Source organism: Salminus brasiliensis, chromosome 1, assembly GCF_030463535.1.
Source record: "Salminus brasiliensis chromosome 1, fSalBra1.hap2, whole genome shotgun sequence".
Classification (NCBI taxonomy): domain Eukaryota; kingdom Metazoa; phylum Chordata; class Actinopteri; order Characiformes; family Bryconidae; genus Salminus; species Salminus brasiliensis.
In genome coordinates, this window is record NC_132878.1 from 35,643,101 (window position 1) to 35,665,180 (window position 22,080).

General features: G+C 41.1%; 1 protein-coding gene across 1 annotated transcript; it reads left to right on the forward strand.

The window, feature by feature from the left end:
• Positions 1-2,030: 2,030 nt before the first annotated feature.
• On the forward strand, positions 2,031-21,755 carry lrp11 (low density lipoprotein receptor-related protein 11). Its single transcript, XM_072678594.1, has 9 exons — positions 2,031-2,913; positions 6,701-6,858; positions 9,380-9,521; positions 10,588-10,713; positions 10,969-11,145; positions 14,196-14,366; positions 16,062-16,118; positions 17,401-17,517; positions 19,499-21,755. Exons 1-9 carry the CDS (start codon positions 2,256-2,258, stop codon positions 19,651-19,653), a joined length of 1,761 nt encoding a protein of 586 aa, XP_072534695.1. The 5' UTR covers positions 2,031-2,255; the 3' UTR covers positions 19,654-21,755.
• Positions 21,756-22,080: the final 325 nt, after the last annotated feature.

Consider the following 22,080-nt stretch of genomic DNA (forward strand, 5'->3'; position numbering starts at 1 on the left):
AAGCTTCTTGAAGCACTTGGTGATGGCGGGTTAAGTGCAAGGTAATGGAAGTCATTGAGGTCGGACTCTTCAGCATAGGGATGATGATGGTGGTCTTGAAGCATGCAGAATCTATTTATTACAGGACGGCCTTTTTTAAACCTATAAAAGCTTCTGTACACCCAGAAATCCCTTTTCCAAACATGGTTCCTTAATAAAGCATTGCTCAAATGACCTGTTGTGACACTTTTTTAAGGCATGTTGGACAACTCCTAGGTACCATTTATTTCATTACTGAACTGTATGGTTTTATGTGACCCGCCTGATAAAGGACTCAAGCCTTGCCCTTAGAGCCTGAAAATGAAGACAACATACAGTGTGTCACAAGAGTGAGTACACCCCTCACATTTCTGTACATATTTAAGTATATCTTTTCATGGGACAACACTGACAAAATGACACTTTGACACTATGAAAAGTAGTCTGTGTGCAGCTTATATAACAGTGTAAATGTATTCTTCCCTCAAAATAACTCAATATACAGCCATTAATGTCTAAACCACCAGCAACAAAAGTGAGTACACCCCTAAGAGACTACACCCCTAAATGTCCAATGTACACTGTTATATAAGCTGCACACAGACTACTTTTCATAGTGTCAAAGTGTCATTTTGTCAGTGTTGTCCCATGAAAAGAAATACTTAAATATCAGCAGAAATGTGAGGGGTGTACTCACTCTTGTGATACACTGTATTTACTAGTTTTTAGATGTGAAGGGCCCATGACCTCATGAACATGGCTTCTGTTTAATGGCACAGTGGCAATGCTGGGCGAGATCAGCAGCCGGTGCGATAGCAATGCTAATGCCGTGGTAGGGATGCTGGGCAAGACAGATGGCCGGCACTGTAACAATGCTTATAGATATATAGATACACACACACACACACACACACACACACACACACACACACACACACACACACACACACACATATATATATAGATAGATAGATAGATAGATAGATAGACAGATAGACAGATAGATAGATAGATAGACAGACAGACAGACAGATAGATAGATAGATAGATAGATAGATAGATAGATAGATAGATAGACAGACAGACAGACAGACAGACAGATAGATAGATAGATAGATAGATAGATAGATAGATAGACAGATAGATAGACAGACAGACAGACAGACAGACAGACAGACAGACAGACAGATAGATAGATAGATAGATAGACAGATAGACAGATAGATAGACAGACAGACAGACAGACAGACAGACAGACAGACAGACAGATAGATAGATAGATAGATAGATAGACAGACAGACAGACAGACAGACAGACAGATAGATAGATAGATAGATAGATAGATAGATAGATAGACAGATAGACAGATAGATAGACAGACAGACAGACAGACAGACAGATAGATAGATAGACAGACAGACAGACAGACAGACAGACAGACAGACAGACAGACAGACAGACAGATAGATAGATAGATAGATAGATAGATAGATAGATAGATAGATAGATAGATAGATATAGACACACATAAATAAAAAAGATAATTAACCTGGAAACAGATGTCATTTTCTTGATTCTTTCATCCAATCTTTCATTAAAAGGGTCTTCAAGAAACAAGCAGTGGTCTTTCTATGAAATATCTTATTATTATATTATATTATATTATATTATATTATACTATAATTTTAGAAATGATGGGAATTTTTTATTGCTTTATTGTAATGCACAAAAACATTAATGGTGGCCTTTGTCACAATACAACGTGACTTAATCTAAACACAAACACAAACAATAACAAACAACCCCGAGAGGCGATCAAAATAACGACCACCGTGCAGGGCACGCCAGGACAAAGGGCGGGTTTCGCATCTGGCATGACGTCACCGTCCAGTTGTTTGGGTGTTTTTTTTTTCTTGCTCGGCCTCCATCAGGTGTCGCGAGAAAGAACGTGACGTCACGTCAGAACATCATTTCTCTCTCTCTCTCTCTCTCTCTTGCGCTCTCAGTGCGCGTGCGCTTGCTCGCATCCTCCCTCCTCCGAGGACCAGAGGCGAGCTCGTGCACCTGGCAGACCGAACGAAAGATCCCTGCGCGGAGGACAGCGCCAGTGTGTGTGTGTGTGTGTGTGAGAGAGAGAGAGAGAGAGAGAGAGAGAGCGTGGGAGAGAACATGCGTTTGTGCGCGCGGAGACGATGCTGATGCAAAGGACAGCGAGCGTACTTTTTCCGACAGCATCATGAGGGTAAACATCGTCATGCGCGTCCTCGCGCCGCTGCTCTGCTTTATGCTTTCCTCGTTTCCGGTGAGCTCGAGCGCCGCGCGCGCCGTCTCCTCGCCGCTGTCGGACCTCAAAAGCAAGATCAGCGGCGTGGAGGAGCTGCTCGAGGAGTTCCGCAAGCAGCTGCAGCACGAGGAGCAGCCCTACGCGAGAGGAGAGGCGCGCGACGGCGACGACCAGGACGAGGAGGAGGAGGAAGAGGAGGAGGAGGCCGGGGAGGATGAAGAGCAAGAGCAGGGACCCGGTGGGGGAGCGTGCCTCAGCCACTTCGACGCCGCGGAGTCGCGCATCATTCGCGCGGCCGTGTCCATCGAGCGCGGCGCCACCTTCCTGTCCGCCCCGAGCGACGCGCGCAGCCCCGCCGACTGCCTGCGCGCGTGCTGCGCCGAGCCGCGCTGTACCGTGGCCGTGGTGGTGCGCGAGGAGCGCGCGGCCCCGCGCGACGGACCCCGCTGCTATCTCTTCAACTGCACGTATCGCGGCGCGAGCGTGTGCGCGTACTCGCCGCAGCGCGGATTCACCGCCTACAGCCGCAATGGCACAGCCAGCACCGCGCCGAGGAGACCCGCGGAGCAGGAACAGGTGGAGGACGCAGGCGGAGAGGCGTGGATGAGAGGTAAGCGCTCGTAGATTAAAGGGGCCTGGATTCTGTATTTGTCTGATGTCCTTTTATGTGTGGGTTAATCAACCACAACTGTCCCTAATCACTCATCAGAATTAAATAGACCGTTGTTGTACCGTTAGGACTGAGGTGTATGCAAATGAACTTTGCTCTGGTTGGCTTCTCTTTATTGTGCCTCCTTCAAACAGCAGCCCAAGCCAAAGCACTCCTTATAGCATCAGTGTTGAATGGGTGGAGCTAAAGGGCTGTAAAATCAGATACAGCATGGAGTTCATTCAAAACAGGCTTAATGTCCACATCTGAACTATGTGGACACAGTGAGAGTAAATCATACACATGTTTACATTCTACACCGGACCTCAGGGAGCTCTAGATCAAGAGGTTCCCAGTCCTTTTCATACCAAAGCACCACAGGACACACAATATTTGTGTCATGACCCACCGAATCATTTCTGTACTTCTGTACTTATGATTTCAGCCCTTTTTTACTCCATAATTAATAACAAGGACAACGCAACTCCCACCTTTAGTATTTAAATAGGGATGTTCCGATCCCGTTTACGCTCCAGTCTGATTCCGATCTGATCCGATCCACAGCCCCACAACTTAGTTAAGACGTGCCAATGCACAGAAGTAAACACCAGTAAAATCAGCTCTGCAGTCCAATCACGTTCAGAGCTGGTTTAGAACCAACGAAAGGAAGGTGGTTCTCTCATTGGTAAGACCAGGCTCAATTCAACAGTCAGGACAAGATGGGAGTAGCGTTATCTCTTCTATAAGTGAATATAATGGAATAAAATATATTTGTTGTTGCACAGTTGCACTAATCTGGGTGGTTTTGGCAGTGTGGACATTATTAGACATTCTGAACAAATTATATAGACAGATTAACTAACTAACTTCTAAACCGCTGCTCTGTGTGCCATTCGTTGCGGCACGTTTACAGCAAGACTTTAGCTAACTCTTAAGATGAAGTTTTCCTCTCTCCTAAACTTTAAATTCCACCTTAAATAATGCAAAATAATGCATACCATTTAAGGTGGTATGGAGAGTTAGAATTAGAAGTAGTTCTTGTTTTAGCTGCTGGATGTGAACAAAAGCGCACTTATCACATCATATAAAGCTCTGTTTTGATATGTTCCCCCGAAATAACGGATCAGATCGGGACATTGCTAGTATTAATATATTTCAGTAATGTCTAGACGTGTTCAGTTTCAACCTTTTCTGATGGGGATTGTCAGTTATGGGACACAAGGTTTCTCAAAAGCCTTTTATCATAAATTAAAGATTGTTGTGAAATGGTCGAAAAAGAATCACATGAAACTCTCTCTCTCTCTCTCTCTCTCTCTCTCTCTCTCTATGTGCCATGTTAGATTATTTTAGAACTACGTGATCAGTTGGATCAGTCAGCTGGTCTGTATTTAATCACCCTTACTTTTGGCATGAGTTTTCCATTGGTGTGTAACCCGGAAATAAAATAACCAATCACTGCAGACAAAAAAATAGAGTGTACATTGATGTGGTTTCCTCTCGACCTACACATACCCACAATGTGACCCACAGTTTGAGAACCGCTGCCCGAGATGGTCTACATTTGCGCCCTATACTGCTGCATTGTGCGTTGAATGGAGATGGAGAAAACAACATGGTGGACTGTCTGGTTAATAACATCTGCCCTGTGGACACCCCTCCTAATTTATCCATTGCTAGTTATCCATTGCTGACACACCAGAGCTTATCTACAGGGACTAGACAAGTATTGCCAATAGAATAGGGCTCTCTGGAGCAGATAAACATGAACGCATTGACAACATGCCTAATGCTAGATGTGGGCTAGAGCGGTATAAGCACACAGAATGTGTTGTGTATTTTCTTTGTCTCATATTAAAATAATTTCTGCACCACTGCTGTAATGGTAATGTGATTGCAGCCCTGAAGTGCATATCATGTTTTTTTTATCTGACGATGATTAAGGATAATAATAATAGTAGTATTAATAATAGTAATAGAGAAGTATTCCATTTTTACAATATTATGGTTAAAGTATTTTATTCTAGCACACACAATTGATTTAGAACATTGATAAATTCATCATTAGATTATTCAAATAATAAAAACATTAGATTTATTGATACAAATAAGAATTGTTAGATGCAGCCCTGCATATCACTAAATGCAATCAAATCCTCACAGCAATGCTCAAAAATCTAGTAGAAAGCCTTGCCTGGACCGTAGAGACAGTTACTCCAGGATATGCTTTTTTAAAATACCCTAGATTTCAGAAGAAACAATGAATGAGCAAATGTCCCAATACTTTTGTCCAGATAGTGGATCTTAGTGCAGTAATCCAAAGTCCTCCAGTCTTCTGGAGTTCAATAAATACATCTAAAACACCTCAAGAAAATCTCAACATCAAGCGACATGGAAGCGATTGTCTGATGATACCAAGATGATTATCCAGTATCATCATGCATCCATAACCTACACCTTTGTCTGATGCCAGTATTAGTCAAGTATCACTTCTTATTCCCACTTGGTCATGAACACAGCATGATACAGCAGGTGTGCATTTACACTTCAGTATGAAGCCGTATTGGACTGCCCTCCACACTTCCCTAGGACATCTGAACGAGTGTTTAGTCACTGGTTAATCATTTATTACACAGTGCTTGAATTCTGGAGTTGGAAGGTAGTCTGAAAGCTTAAATAATGTCAGGACTAAAGCAAAGCCATTAGGTCTTGGCCTTACATGTTGAACAATCTGCCGAGACTTGAAAGCTTGTGAAAGCGGTACCGATCTGATCTTTGTGTTTCCGTAGATAACACAGCAATATAATTTATGTAAGATACGCTGTCAGTTAATGCTGTAAACTATCCCTTTAGCTATAGACTGTGTATAACGAGAGATTCTGGACAGACACTTTGTGGTTCATTAACTGTATTTATTCGTTTTTGACTGACTGTGCAGTTGTAAACACTCTGAACTGATAGCTTTCCGCTTTTGTGAAGTACTGATGCGAATCATAGTTGTAGTGAGGTGGATGCAGTAAGAGTTTTGTCCAAAAGGCAGGCAGGAGCCTTCTCCTAACCTAATCTAATTAAGGTGACATATGCTAGAATACCATTTACCTCTGATAGTATGCTAAATCACTGTAAGGGCACAGTTCAATGTCTGTCTACAGTGGGAGTGGGATAAAATAGCATTGACAAAGGAGTGTAGTTAGATTAGACACACACACACACACACACACACATAAATATGTCCAATGAAAAAAACATATCTCCAAAATGGCAAAAGACAAAAATGATCTTAACTCTCAGAGAAAGTCAATGTAAACTAACAGTTGGTTCCAAGTAAATTAGAGCATTTCTATTGGTCTAATCATCCAGAATGATTGACACAGTGTACAGAGCAGCTACAATAATGGAGATACATGTATAATACATGTATAATAATAATTACACAGACACATATATATTTTAAATCAAATCAATAACCAACGCTCAGAGGAAAGCACTGGGTACCCAGCGTCTCCCCAGAGAGAGAGCGCCGCCATCTACCCACCCAGAGAGAGAAAGACCAATTGTGCTCTCTCAGATTCCGGCTGTTGATGGCAGGCAGCATGACCTGGGACTGATACCGGCCATCCTTGAGTGGATATCGGAAGCCCCTCAAAATATTCCTTTTTTAGCACCAATCTTTCAGGTCAGATTGGAACCTTCCTGTTTTGGTTCGTTAAAGTGACACAGAATTATTTATTTATTCATTTTAATTTTGCAGAGCTAGACGAACCCCCCCGAAGCGATGCCGGACAGGATGTGGTGGTCCAGCTGCCTACAGACTGGGCCATCCTGGATGGCAGGGATAGCATTGATGACCACGGCATCATGCGATACGAGTGGTCCCTCGTCAAAGGAGATCGCTCTGTCATCATGAAGGTAAACATTCATAAACTAACACCAAACACTAGCTGGTTGAATTTGCTACAGGAAGGCTCTGCTATGCAGCTCCACTATAGTTACACAATGCTGTTAGCAGCGCTCTGGCATGGAGTCACAATTACAGAGATGCCTTTCTGCCTTGTAGCATCAAAATGACTCTGAAGCTTTCATTTTCAGGTAAACTTGCTATATCCTTTGGCTACGTTTGTAAGATATATGTTTGTGAGAAAAACATGTTCAGTCTGAAGTGTCTACATTTTGGCCTGTTGGTGCATGTGCTTTGAATCCTAGGGAGCCGCAGAACGCAGAATGGGCTATTACTCAGTGCTTATTCACCGCATCAAGACAAAGGCTGAGAAAGGGAGCTATCTGCTTTGTTTGCTGGGCTTGAGATATTATCAGGATCTAAATTAGTGGATAAACACACACATGGTCACACAGACACTAGAGATACTGCCTCGCTGCCTACCCCACCCCCACCCACACAAATCAATGGCTGGTGTGGAGTAAAGAGTCTGGAGTAATTGTGTGTGAAAGAAAGACAGACAGATAGAGAGGCAGACGGGGGCTTTTTTGTGCACCTGCTCAGCAGAACAATTAAGGTATTGTTGACGCTTCAGAGCAGCTATCCCATGGTGGTCACTTCTGAAAGCCAATTTGGGCCATGTGTTCTGACAATTTCATTTGTTATTTTTATTTTTTACATTTATTTTTAGTTTTTTAGCTACTTTTATATTTTTAATAATATGGAACTTGAATGCCGTTGTGGTTAGTGTGATATTTGAAATCCAATTCTGATACTTAATTGGTGCCAGGACTGGCATTTATAGACAGTACTGTAATGGCAATAGATAACACTGATGAAATGAGCAAAATGAGCAAAATCGCCTTCTGAGTAGTTGTAATCAGTATCAACACTCTATTTTGGCAGATACTTAAGGAGCAGGTATTGGTATCATAATTCAAAAAGTGGTATCTGTGCATTCTTCAGTTTTATTTGTGTCACAAGCTAGCTTTTCGATTAAGCAAACTAGAGCAGTAATGATGCACATACAGTATATTCAGGTTCAGTACAATGTTCTGAGGTATTCTGAGGTCACTGAGGTAAACTGAGGTTACTTTCTGTGATGTTTGATAGTTTGTAGGTTGAGTAGCGTAGCACACTCGATATTGTGTATATGACATCTAATTCAGTGTAGCCTCTAAAATTTAAAGAACAAGGTCCAAACAAGGTTATTAACATACAAAGGGTTATTATTGGGGATGCACCGATCCAACTTTTTCAGTTCCAATACCGATACAATAAATCAATTTTGCGTATTGGTCGATACCCGATACCTGTACGATACTATTGAGCGCACAATGCGTATACCTTACCATGTGGGAGAGACTTAAGGCATCGGGATTGGCTTACACATTACTTTATATATCATAACAAATTAACACATAGATATAAATGTACTAAATTGCCATTTGTTATTTATTTATTTATAAACAAATTAAAGTGAAAGGATCGGTTCCATAGATTGTCCTTATTATCCGATACCCAATCTAGCTAATTTTGTCAATATTGGGACCGATATCCAATCGTGATATCGGATCGGTGTATCCCCAGATATTATTTAGTAATGTGTAGAGGAACACACTCTGGACTGATATCCAATGTTTTTCGTCCACTGGGCAGTAAAGTCCGTAAATGGTGTCTTGAGACCACAGGATGGCGCTCTGAACTGACTCAAACTGGATTAGGATTAAAATAGCCGATACCCGCTCCGTTAAAATACGCATAGACGACCAGGGATGCACAATGATATTGGAATCATATTGGTATATGCAAATAATCTGATTTGGACAGTTTTTGAAACTGATATTTGAGGAGCAGAAAGTAAGGGCATGTTGCAGTACTACACTAAAATACCTGCATTTTATCCATTTTACAGAATTGTAACCCTTCAGAAATAAATATGGTATTTTTCTATAGTCCTTATCCAGCTGGATTTAGTCCATGTCAGTGTATCCCTAATTGAAATCATAAGAAAGTATGTCCTGCTTACAAACACAAGTGTGGCTTGAGGTTTAGAATCCACACTTACCACAGAATGCCTGCTTGTTTCAATGAAAAACAAGTGAGAAAACAAATCATAAAGAATGAAACATGCTTTTGTAATCACTGGCACAAACATGAACTGGTGTTAGTATGGCACTGACTGGTTTGAATGCACACAAGCGTAATTGTAAATAACAGATGTGCTGTATCTCAGTTTTGAGGGTGTTCTTGACTCTGCTCTCTGCTGTGCGTATAATGCAACCTCACATAGACTTGAATGCTGTGACATTTGAGGACTGAGAGCGTACACTTTACAATCTGAAAAGATGAATGGATCCTACAGTGCGGAATGAACTTTCTCAGAGGGCTCAGATGAGCTTTGCAGAGGTCAATCTGGCGCTAAGACTTCAGTGTGTATGATATGATTGGAAACAGCCTGCTAATGTGTCTTTGTCTCTGTTGCACATGTAGGTGACTCACCCAGGTCTGCTGAAGCTGAGTGGACTCAGAGAGGGCGTCTACACTTTCCAGATGACCGTCACTGACACAGTCGGACAGAGGAGCTCGGACAATGTCTCAGTCACTGTGCTGGCGCCAGAACACCACGCGGAAGGTTAAGAGCCACCTCAACTTCCTTTCCTTCAGTCCTTCAGCTCTCTCAGACTCTTTAGATGCCACTGCTATCAGAAACACTTACCTTATATGTGCACGTTTTAGGTTAACATTTGACTGCTGTATATTTTGGAGCAGCATTGCTGTGAGGATTTGGTTGCAATCAGCGACAAAAACTTTAGTGATGTTAGGAAGTTGGATGATTACCACCTCACCTCGTCCCCAACTCATCCCAAAAGTCCTGGATGGCGCACCTTTATTTCAGAGAACACAGTTCCACTGCCCTACAATACCCCTCAATACCCCTCTAGCCCACTCCTGGCATTAGACATGGGACCAAAAAGTTCATGTTTATCTGCTCCAGAAAGTCCTATTCTATTGGCAGTACTTTTATACAAGGACTAGGTAAGCTGTGTATGTGTACAGGTGCACATCTGTGTCAGCGGACATATACTTTACTGGTCAGTGGGTCATTTTTCAGTACTACTTTAAAGGCTCCCATATAATGTAGTTAAGATATTATTCATATGGGACATGTAGGGAAATCCTGTGTCAAATTCACCCTAATTTATTATAGGAATATGAACCTAGCATACATGAACATATTTACAGGCCTTCACACCTAACCACTTCTCCCACATTCAACATGTGAAATAAGGAGAAATGACTATTGAGTTACTGATTGACATGCATGTCACACCATCATATGCGTCATTGTTAAAGGATAATCAATGTTATTGACTTCATCTATTAGCGTTGATGCACCTAGAGCGCATATCCACCTATTCAGCTTACAGCAGTTTAGGCCACCCTTATGCTAAAGCTATAAGGTGGGATTCAGACTGCACTGACTTTTTAAACATAGGTCATTTAAATATATCTTAAACTTAAAGACACATAAACAAAAACGTCTGTTCATATGAATTACATAAAATTTAAAAACGGACACAAGCATAGTCTGAGTTAAAAGCATACTTCAAGATATATCTGTCGTCCTATGTACTGCCTATCTTGGCATATTGTTAGTCATATGTGTTTATTCAAATCTCAAATGTGTTTTGTTCCAGTGTGTACTCGTCATTGCTCACGATATCAGTTCATGTGTGACGACGGTTGCTGCATCGACATCAGCTACGCGTGTGATGGCAAGCAGCAGTGCCCCGATCGCTCAGATGAAGACTTCTGCCGGAACTGTGAGTGAAGCAGAGTCGCTGACCGTGTTTCTGTCTTCCATTTAATAGCCACTTACTTTATATGTAGTGTACAGTAAATGTTTAAGACCTTAGTCTTAAAACTAAGCTCACTTTGTCTAAGTGCTGTCATTTGGAGCTTTGGCTAAGACCTAATGTTTAGTGTTTAATTAAGATGGAATGATAAAGATTGAGAAGGTTTGAAAGTTTCCATGCTGAATATGGTCTTTGTTGTCTGTGGGTTTTTCCGCATGGAAGTCGATGGTGGACGCAAGGCTGTGACACACACGTCCAGCGCTCCCTCTCAGATCGGAGAAGCACGAGAATCAGAGGGCCGAGCTATGATTCCCTCAGAACCGCTCAATACGGAGGCCCCGGTCCAGGTCAAACAACAACAACAACAACAACAACAACAACAACCTTCAGCCAGTCAAGGTAACAACTCCAGCCTCCTTAGAGGCTCAGTAGCAACACTAAGCTTGTAGTAGATCTGTAACAAAGCTTTAAACAGGTCTGAAAGTTTAGTCTAAAAAATGAAAAGAATGATTAGATTCTTCCTGATGATATATGGTATAGGTGGGAGGAACCTTTAAAAAAAAACGACATCTACTTTTGGGCTTCTTTAAAGCTTTAAAGCTTAAAGCTAGTTTAGCCTCAGGTGTACTAAATCCATGTTTTCATTCCAGTTAGGTTTATGTTCCTCTTGTGGCCACACAATATACATGTACAGAGTAAGCAGAGTATGTGGATAGTTTACCAGTGACCAGAAAATGACCAATATAATTACACTGAATGTTTGCCCTTTCATTGTGACCTGGGAGGCCCTAATCTTGGGTAACGCTTGGGTGTAAGAGGGACCCTCACTAGCTTAGCTTAGTTAGTTAACCTCTTAAAACTCCAGCCCTTTTTTCCATTTTCCGCCTGAATTTACACACCCAAATCTTGAGGCTTTCTGCTCAAGCATTTTTTGCTTTTGAATCTCGTGTCATCATGGGTCTACTTTCACCAGGCACAATTTGGAGTTGATTCCTCTTACTGCTTTAAATTATTCTAGCCGGAGTAGACAGTGAAAAGACAGCTTCTCCAAGTGTCATTTTGGAGTTTCCAGAGTCCCCCAACCTCTCAAACAAAGAAATAGCTCATTGTACTGCAGAAAAGTGATTGTTTATTATCTGCACTTGATGGCAATATGTTGTACTGTATTTCTTTACCTTCTTTGACAAACTGATGTCATCCACCAGTTTTATTTTGATTTTATTTTTTTATTCTAGTGCCAAACCAAGAGCAATCACTAGTAAGTAAGAGCAAAGAGGCAGGAGGGTCTAGTTTCACCTTTGCTTGTTTTATTTAGTCAGGTTTTGTTATTCTAGCTTTTACAGCTCTCACTGCTGTCCCACTCCAGCAAAGCCTCAGTTTCACTTTCCTGTTCCAACTCTGCCAAAACCTCTTCAACCCCATAAAATGTTTTCTTCTTTGATTCTTTGAGTTTCCACAATCGCTGCAGCAGAATTTGTATTCCTGAGGAAAGCTTCCTGTTTATCTCCCGCCTACTCGGTTGCACATCATCATAACTTGGCACCTGATTGGTCTACAGACTCGATTGGCATGTTGTTGGAAAGCTGAAAGTATAAGCTTTGCAGTGATGTTGAAGGCAGTGATCCAAGGGGGTCATATTTTTATTCTTTTTTAAATCCTTGGTACTTCGTTTTGAACTGTTGTTTTTTCCAAGCACTCTTTACACAACCATGAGGATTAATAGCGAAAGGATTGAAGGAAAGATACAAATTTGGTGTCGTTTTGAAGGGGACAGCCAAAGGTATGCAGCGGTATCAAGTGTTTGTGTGTGAGAAGGGTGTCTGTGAGTGGTAGCGGCCATTGCGCAGGAGTGATGGATTCTGCAAGGAAAATATCTCGCGTTTCTAAAACCTTTTTCTTTTGATTGTAATTCAGTAGCCGTACAATGGCTGACATGATCCTAATCCTGAGAGTCTGCCCGTTCGATCAGTATATAATTATAGGTATTACAGGTATTTTGTGACTGAAATATATATATTGTGAAATAAACTAAAGATAAGGTTGCTTATATTGGACCTGTAATACAGCGTTTAATAAGTCACTCCAATAAGACTGGAGATTAAGTGCAGAGTGAGGATCTATTGATGCTCAGTGGACTTTTTCTTCCAGCTTATGTAAGCAAGCCTGAATCCTCCATGCGTGTATCACTTGTCCTACCACATAAATGAGCAATATAACTACAGCTGTTAGAATTCTATATCAAATACACTTTCAGTGCAGCTCTGGCATGTCTACACCAAACTAAACGTGGTCAATCTATTAGCGCTTCTGTTCTGAATGTACATAATACCCTCCCAAACCATACCACCTCTAAAGTTGACTTTTTTATACTTTGTTTTTGGCTAGCCATATAATTAGGTAGGTAATTAGCCTTAATCCCTTCAGTCCAAGGGACGTATTCCCTGGGACTTTATAGTAATAAAAGCACACAGGAAGAATAAAATAAGCTAAAAACCTGAATAACTGAGAACTGTCGGTTAAGGTCTAGCCTATGGTCAACCAAGGAAACAACACTAGCCTTAAAAGCATGCATGTGGTAACCTAAGATAACAATGCTAGCCCTATAGCAGGCATACATTCAGCCAAGATAACAATGCTGCCCTTATAGACTAAGAGTCTACCAAGCTGACAGTTTACACCAATCCTGCAATCTAAAGAGCCTTGAAAGCCTGGGAACACCTACTCAAACACATAAACCCGTACAATATGGCCAGGGCAGTATAACCCCAGAGACCCAAATGGTCTACAAATGCTTACTTAAAAGCAGTATCAACTTCTAGCAATGGGAGCAGACATCATATGGCCTTAAATATGAAGATCCTGCTGTTTCAGTTGCAACTACCATAACAGTCTTTAACAGTCGGCTTTGAAAAAGTAGCACAGTGACTACATAACGCACAGAGGACGCTGCGCAACGCTGCCAGCTAATACGTGGGATGGGAGAATTCTGTGGAGAGAGACAGAATGCTGTAATTAGATGGGGGTTTACCTCAGAGGAGAATTTCCTCCTCTCCTTCTCTTTCTCTCTGCGGAAAACAAAGCTCTTCTGTGTTCTGTTACCTGATCCTGCGCAGAGCTTAGAGACGCCACACATTAGAAAAGCATCTGGGCTCTTAGATTGATGTTTCTCTTTGTAACATATTTTTTAACGTATATTAAAAGTCAGTCCTACAGGGGACAGCAGATTAGCGTTGTTACGTGAAGATGCAGCAGATATGTATGTAATGTATAAGTCCTTCTTGGCCAGAGTCCATTTTCTGTCCCTGCTTAGGCTTTTAAAACAGAGACAAGCTAACTAATGTAAGTAAGACGTGCAGCAAACAGAGCCAAGACCCACTTTTTTAGCTCTCTAACATTCACACACTTTACCTTTTCACCCTCTCTCTGTGCCCATTCTTCTTTCCACTAAGATCCCTGCACGGAGCCCCCAGTGGTTGGTCCATGTAGAGGCACTTTCCCACGCTGGTATTATGACTCGGCAGCTGGAGAGTGCAAGCACTTCTTGTACGGGGGCTGCAAAGGGAACCGCAACAACTTCCTGCAACAGGCGGATTGCGTGAACAAGTGCATTCAGAAACCTGGTGAGGAACTGCATGGTGTTCATTACGTTGGTCAGACCTACCTGCCTTTTTTAAAACAGCAACAGATATGAAAAATATAACACTTAAAGTTAAGCTATATTATATTTAGAATTTTTTTTAACCGGCCCACAAAAAAGTGTTTTAGTGAGAGAGAAGGTGGGAAACACGTAGGTACATGTTGGCCAACGCTCATGGATATCTCAACTAGGGATGCAGCAATCCGGCTTTTTCAGTTCCAATTCTGATACAAATACATCTGACACAAACTTTGCATTTCGATCAATACCCAATACCGATCTGATACCATTGTTGAATTAATAAACCATATACCTCACCATGTGGGTGAGACTTAAGGCATCAGGATTTGACTTTCAATCTTAATAAATCTTATTTTTAAATATTTAGCGTAATTCAAAATAAAATCTAGAAGCTGAACCTGAGAATAAATAAGTAACTTGGTCAAACTTACATGCAGCAATCAAAAATTGCAAACATATAAACATTTAGTGCAGTCTCACACCAACAAATGAAAGTGAAAGGATCGGTTCCATGCATTGGCCAAATTATCCAATACCCGATCCAGCTAATTTTGTTAATATCGGGACCGATATCCGATCCTAATATCGGATCGGTACATCTCTAATCTTAACAAAATCACGACAGTGGTGGCAGCTTAGCTTAGAAATCAGACACTCTGAGTGTAAGTGTGGGCATATGTATCTTATAATACTGGTTTTGGATGCAGTTTATATCTTCCTGACATATAGCTGCTCACTTAACTGTGAAAGTGATTCCCAGATTAACATATTTAGTGCGTAAATAATGCAGTAACTAGATCAAATTGTGAGAATTATTAAATACTGTGAATACCGAAATTAAGTGAATTATCAAAATATCCATTTTGCATGTTCCTAGAGTTAATAGTTGGTATTTATTGCTGTTTCTATGATAAAAACTTTAGCTCAAACTACAACATTTTCGCAGCAGAATACTTGAAAGTATGACAGTGTTTGCCAAAGAGGCGTAAGAGCCGAAAAACATGTGCATCCAGGTTGTGGAAGAGTGGCCTAAAATGCACAGACAATTGTATCCAAGGTTTATAAAAGTAATCATGCAGTTATATGGAAAAGGTTTTAATAAATAATTAAAAATTATAGCTGGTTCAATGCAAATTCATGCCAGGCAAGCACATTGCCTCACCTAAGGCCGCAACAAACCGCAGCTCACTAAGTTAATGGTTGGTATTTATTGCTGTTTCTAGGATAAACACTTTAACCCAAACTACAACATTTTCGTAGCAGAACACTTGAAAATATGACAGTTTTGTCAAAGTGGTGTAAAAGCCGAAAAACATGTGGAATACATGTGGCAGGTTGTGGCCTTAAATGAACAGACAATTATATCCAAGACTTTCTTTAGTGAGCCACTGTAGCTCACTAAAGAAAAGATACATAAGAATCTGCTCGAAAGAAATGTTGCAGTGAGAGATTGGTACAACAGGGAGGCACAACAAGTTTGCCGGATCTTAAATAAAGTTAAAGTTATCCTTATCCTTATCCTTATTCAAGAACTGCTGGGCTGGCTACATTCCATTTCAGTGCCGGAATACACTATTAATACAACTGCAGTACTGTTGTGCAGTAACCAACATAGTTCAAATCAAGGTTAAACAGATTTAATTGAAATGTCTTACAGCTCCAGTGGATCAGCAAGCCACGGCAGCGCCCCCACCCACCACACAGGCAAACACAGGTACTACACTTCTGTTACGGTCATTTCCATTTTACAAGCACTGTATATGTTCATAGGGGTGTATTGATTCACAAAATTAATGTTTCAGTACTCGGTTTGGTAAAAAAATGAGTACCTACAAAATATTCCATATGTTAATATGCACTTTTTATGTGCAATATAAACATTATGAATCTAAAAATGTATGTGTGTATATCTCTCTCTCTCTCTCTCTCTCTATATATATATATATATATATATATATAAAAATATATAAACTGTCATATGAGAAACGTTTTAGCAGCATGTCAACTACACTGTTAAATGTGTATGATTCTTGAGGAACTTTTAGAGGTTTGAAATTTTGGAGGAACCGCTTAAGATGCTTAGAGGAAACTTCAAGAAAATAAATAAAGTTCCTTGAAAGGTCCTCAAAGCACCTTAAGAGGTTCCTCCAGAATTTCAGAACCTCCAAAAAGGATTGTACATTTTAACAGTGTATAGACCAAAGGTGTGTGTGTGTAAACATATTAGAACATAGCTTGTGTACATTAGTGTATTTTTTTTTCATGCTTTTAGTGACATGGCCAAAAACATGCCCTTGTCTGGAGGCTTCCTTAAATGCAGTCAGAGCATTAGAACTACTAATATTACTGTAAATGTCCTGTTCCACTGTGAAGTACAGCAGACCCGAATCTGCTCTTTTACCTTCTGAGAATGCTCCTTACTTATGTGGGATGTAAATAATGTGCTTCTATGGGGCTTAGAAGACACCAGAGTATGCCGTCCTGGTACAGTAACAAAAAGGACTAAAAGGACTGTCACTGGGTAGAGCTTAAAATAGCTGATCGAATGTCGATAAATTAGATTAGGATGTGAGAGGCATGACGGGGCTAAGTGTAAATAGGCTCAACTAGAATTTCTTCTGTCGTTTCTGACATGAATGATGCAGTGTTATCTATTCAAACAGACAAATGATCCATCATGTAGCTAAAACCAGTGGTAGCACCTATTTTAGAAACTATGTCTGTGTCTTGTTTGCTTGTGCTGTGTAATTCTGTAACACTGGCCATGTCTTGCTGCACTGAGGCCCTGGAGGAACATTGTTCTGCTGTATTCCATATGATTAGGACTTGAGCTTGAATTTTGTCCATTCTTCTGCTGAACTTTCGCATCAAATGTAACATTCGACCTAATCTGACCTGCTGTTAGGATTTGCATGACCCTGACCATGTGTTAAGTAATTAATGAAGTGGGAAGTAGCTACCAGTGAACATAAGCCTGGATGTTTGTGTGTCTGTAGCTACCAGGTCTCCCAGCTCGGAAGCCAAACCCCAGAATTCTGCATCAGCAGCCCAGGACGCTCAACCAGTAGCTAAAGCCCACACGGTGCTGGGGGGACAGCCGCCCCCCGAGTCAGGTTTGTGCAATTATGACATTTGTAACGGCCAAGGATATACATTACAACATTAATTAAAAGTCAAGAAAATGGTTTAAAAAGACCTGTGTGTTTTTGGTCAGTACTAGTGTTGTAGTAGAGGTTTTTGCTCTCGTCTCAGTCTCGACCTCATTTGGAATTGGCCTTGTCTTGGCCTCAGGGTGAGGTAGACCAGCCAAGTTAAAATGCGTTTGTCTGAGATAACGGTACTGAATAATAGTAACATTTAAGAGTGTAGAAATCAACATGCCAAGCAGCTTAACTCTCTTCTGTCTCCATTAAAGCCACTGTACATCATACGGGTACATGCACTATATCGTATGGACTGAACTATATTGTTTAGCATCACATAGCTTAACATAGCCGATATAGAACAAAGCGCTCCTGTACTACATAGGATACGTTGCCATAAGAGTGTCGATAAGCGCCAGGTTCAAGCTGACTTGCACCAGATCAACTCCAACCATATCTGCCTTCCAAAGAAAGAGGGTACAGGTATATGGTTGAAGTTACTAAATTTAAAAAACATAGACCCAAACATTGCAGTGTCTACTTTTACCATTTTAAAGAGGGGACACCGACACCAGAACATGCTTACCAAGAAAAATGGCTCACAAGCACCCGACGCATCTGCTTTACTGAAGCTCAATAAGGTTTTGCCTCCGCAAAATGGTAAGAGCAGACGTGCGGACCTTCACCTATAAGCTTTTATAGGTGAAGGTCCGCACGTCTGCTCTTACCATTAGGTCCTCTATTTTGGAAGGTACACCATCAGACTGATCTTTTTGTGTTGTGTTGAAAAGCTAGTATGCTCTGCTCCAGAACAGAATAGAATAGAATTTTTGTTGGAATGTTGAGCTAGCATTGGTAGCTGCTTTATGATCAGTGCTCACAACAGTAGTCAGTAATGCCTTACATGTGTCCCGGTTGGCTTGGAGGCGGATGCGGACATATGTGCAGGTAATTTTAATGATTAACACATGAAACAAGGTACGACAGGATACAAAATGGAAACATGAAGTAGAGAGTAACCGAAGCACTCAAAGGCTTAACTTAAGACTCTGGACAGCACAGGCAAGAACTGGACAAACTATCCAACCGCAAACCGCCATGAACACGTACAACCAAGGACATGTATACGAGCATGATATGCAAGACCAGCCAACAGCAGACTGAGACAAAAGGATCTCAATACACTGAAAGACAAGGAACACCTGGAGTTAACAAGGGGGCGTGACATGAAAGGACTTTGAGGGCTTGACAGAATCAAAGACAGGCACAAAGGCAGAAGAAACAAACTCTGGAAAGTGGGTGTGGCAAAATAAGGTGGATAGATATATTTTATGTGTAAATAAGCAACTGTTTTGATCACAGTGAGTATGTATTTATTCTTTATTAATGGAATCACACAATTCAACATGTAATAGTACTGCTATTAATAATAATGATAATCATAATAACAATAATAATATGAGTCATAACTGAGTAACACGACTACTCAGTGATTAATAATAGTAATAAGTAGAGCCATTTGTTTACATGCATTCATAACTACAGTTAGGGGAGCACCTTAAAAATGTATTCCTGTACAGATACAGGCTACCTGTTGAAAATGATAATTTGGCTGTTCTTAAACGCTGAGGAAAAAATGAATAATAGAAGAATGTCTTGAAGTCCCAAAATAAATGCAAAGCCCCTTATCAGGCAGGCAAGCAGCATGGGAACCTTTAGTCTCTCTATCTCGTGCTTTTTCAACTTGGATGTCCGTAGCCCAATGTGAGCTGCTTTTGCTAGCTGGGACCTGACCAACATTCTGGTCAGCCAGGCTCAACAGGGCTCAAAAACTCAACAGTGGATGTAATCCACTGAGCGTAAAGGTGGAATTAAATGGGTTATCTTGCTCCTAGCATTGATGGTAGTTGCTTAGTAACCGTGTATCTATATTTACTGTGTTTGTGATTAGGTGCCATCCTACCCCTGGTTCTGGGGGTGATAATCAGTGCTCTGCTGTTGCTGATGGTGGCCTGCAGACTGCGCCTGGTGCGCCATAGGATGAAGAAAGCTCGGCCACTCACCACAGAGGAGTCCGATTACCTCATAAACGGCATGTACTTGTAGCAGAACACACACCTGTCTGTTAAGACACACACAAACACACCCTCACACTGTGAGGACCATCGAACAGTTGTATTTGAAAACATAATATACCATTCATGCCCAAATCTTACATCTTACATTTTGAGAATCATAAGCTTGCACTTCATACAGAAGGCAAAAATCGCAAAGAAAAAAAAAATGTCTTTTTCATGCCTGTGTTGTTGTTTTTTGTTTGTTTGTTTGTTTTGATTTCACCTTCTACAAATTGCCATTAATTAAAATGTGTTTAGTTCAATAGCACATAAGCCACCCACATCAGTTACATTCTGGAAGACTCTATAAATCTTCAGGCAGATGATATTTTTGATGATTAGTTGTATATGCGGAGGTGGGGGATGTAATTATTACCAGTAATCATTTTTCTCAGTGATTTTAGTCCAGTCTGAATGTGCCATGTCAGTCAATTTTTCAGACTGCGGGATCCTGCAAAATGAAAGTCTGTAAAAATGTATAGAGGTGCCTATGGAGGTCTGTAGCAAATCCTGAAGGTGAGCCTCAGAGGAATGCCCTTTCCATGTAGCGTAGCCTGTAGGCTATATAAGGCTATATTACGTACATGTAGCTGCTCATTTTCAAACGAACATTTCATTATTACTATAATGGGGTAATCGGATTATGAGGTTATCATTTTCTAATACTTGGTGGTCATAGGAAGCTTTTTGGAGGTGGTGGCAGTGCGTAAATCGAGTAGCCACTCCAACCTCAGTCATTTATGCCGAGATTTCTCCAGTGTGAATCGGTCAGACGTTTTACAGGCATAGTAAAATTCCATTACTCCACCTCCCCATGTAAGACTAATCCCGTCCGAATAGGGCTAAAGACATATTTCCGTTTCTCACATATTTGGGAAACAGTAGATAAGAGGTGTATGTTTGAAAAGTTGCCCTAAACAGTGACTTACAGGGTGGTGGATTCAAAAACTGAGCTGCAGACAGCGTCATTCTGAGTGATTGGATGTGAAATGCTCCATTCTAAAGAAACTTGCAGAGTCAGAATTGTCCACGGCGCTGGTGAATGGAATCAGACATCTGAAAAGTGTTGGACAGCAAAGTAGATTGTTTTTTATTAGCACTTTTTACCATCATCAACATTACATCTTAAGCTCAGGAGGCGTGTGTTGGTTCACTGGTGGTTTTGAATAGTTAATAAAATGGCTGCATTTATTGCGGACATCACGACCCATGACATCACCACTGTAAAGAAATTTGGACTCACACTAAAACTTACCCAGGTTTGAAGACAAGCAGAAGATTGTATCTTTTTGGAGCTGTTGCTTTCTCTGAGGGTCTCTTATTATTCGTACAATTTCTTTAAGTGTTGGTGATGCTGTTTGGATTTTCTAGGTACTTCAGTTAGTTTTCTTCTGTTCTATCAGGGTTCATCTCCAAAATCAAACACACGTATGAAATTATTTTGCTTTCAGAAGACCACCGATATTGTACTGACCCATATCCTCTGCTACATGAAGTTTCTTGCCAACCAGGGAATGTGCCTGACTTTGAATTCCTGGGCCTGCAACACATTGTTTTTGTCCGAGCAGTGACACCAGAGACTCTTTACTTACTAGTTTCACTCCTGACAGACTGTGGAGTTTAGTTGTGTTCTGATCTAGGATCAGATCTCCTGCAGTTCATACAGGTCAGTGGCACGTTCTGCTGACTAACGGACACGAACTGGCCAAAAGCAGCATTCCCGACGGATCATTGCATGTGTGAGCAGTGAGGTTTTTCAATTGAAACCTGAAAGATTGTTGACCGCCCAGGTCTACCGCTTTCCCTGCTTAATATCAGCCAGGAAAACAGAGCCACTGGAGATTCTGGAATTGGGAAGCTATCTCAGTATGTGCTGCAGGAAGTCTGATCATAGGATTTTTCCATTTCTTTGTGAATGTCGAAGCCCAGTCTGTTTTCTCTGGCCAGTGCTACTTGTGTGATCTGCTCTCTATAGCTACTCAGTGTACTGTAAATGTGTTGCTTTACTTCCGAACTGTAAACTATGTATGCATATCTGTGGAAATGTCAGATTATATTTGAAACAAATATATGATTTTATTAATGCTCCAATGATGCTGAGAGTGTGTCTTTTTCCTTCCAACGAGAAGCTCCAGTTTGCTCTTTTTTAATAGAGTCTGTCACATATATGACTCATATTATGCTTAGCCTATATGTGGTTCATTGACCAAGACAGGTTTGGTGCCCTGAGTTTGCTTCTGTAGTTTTGCGCAGGGGCTACAAGGCCATTGTAGCTGAGTAATGGTAGAGGGTCACCCAAGATCTTGTTTGGTTGCCCGGACTTCTGTGAATGCCCTCATAGCAAAGCAAACATAGACACTGAACATCTTGGCTGGTTGACAAAATGTATGTTAGAGGAAAACATTTCGTTATCGTG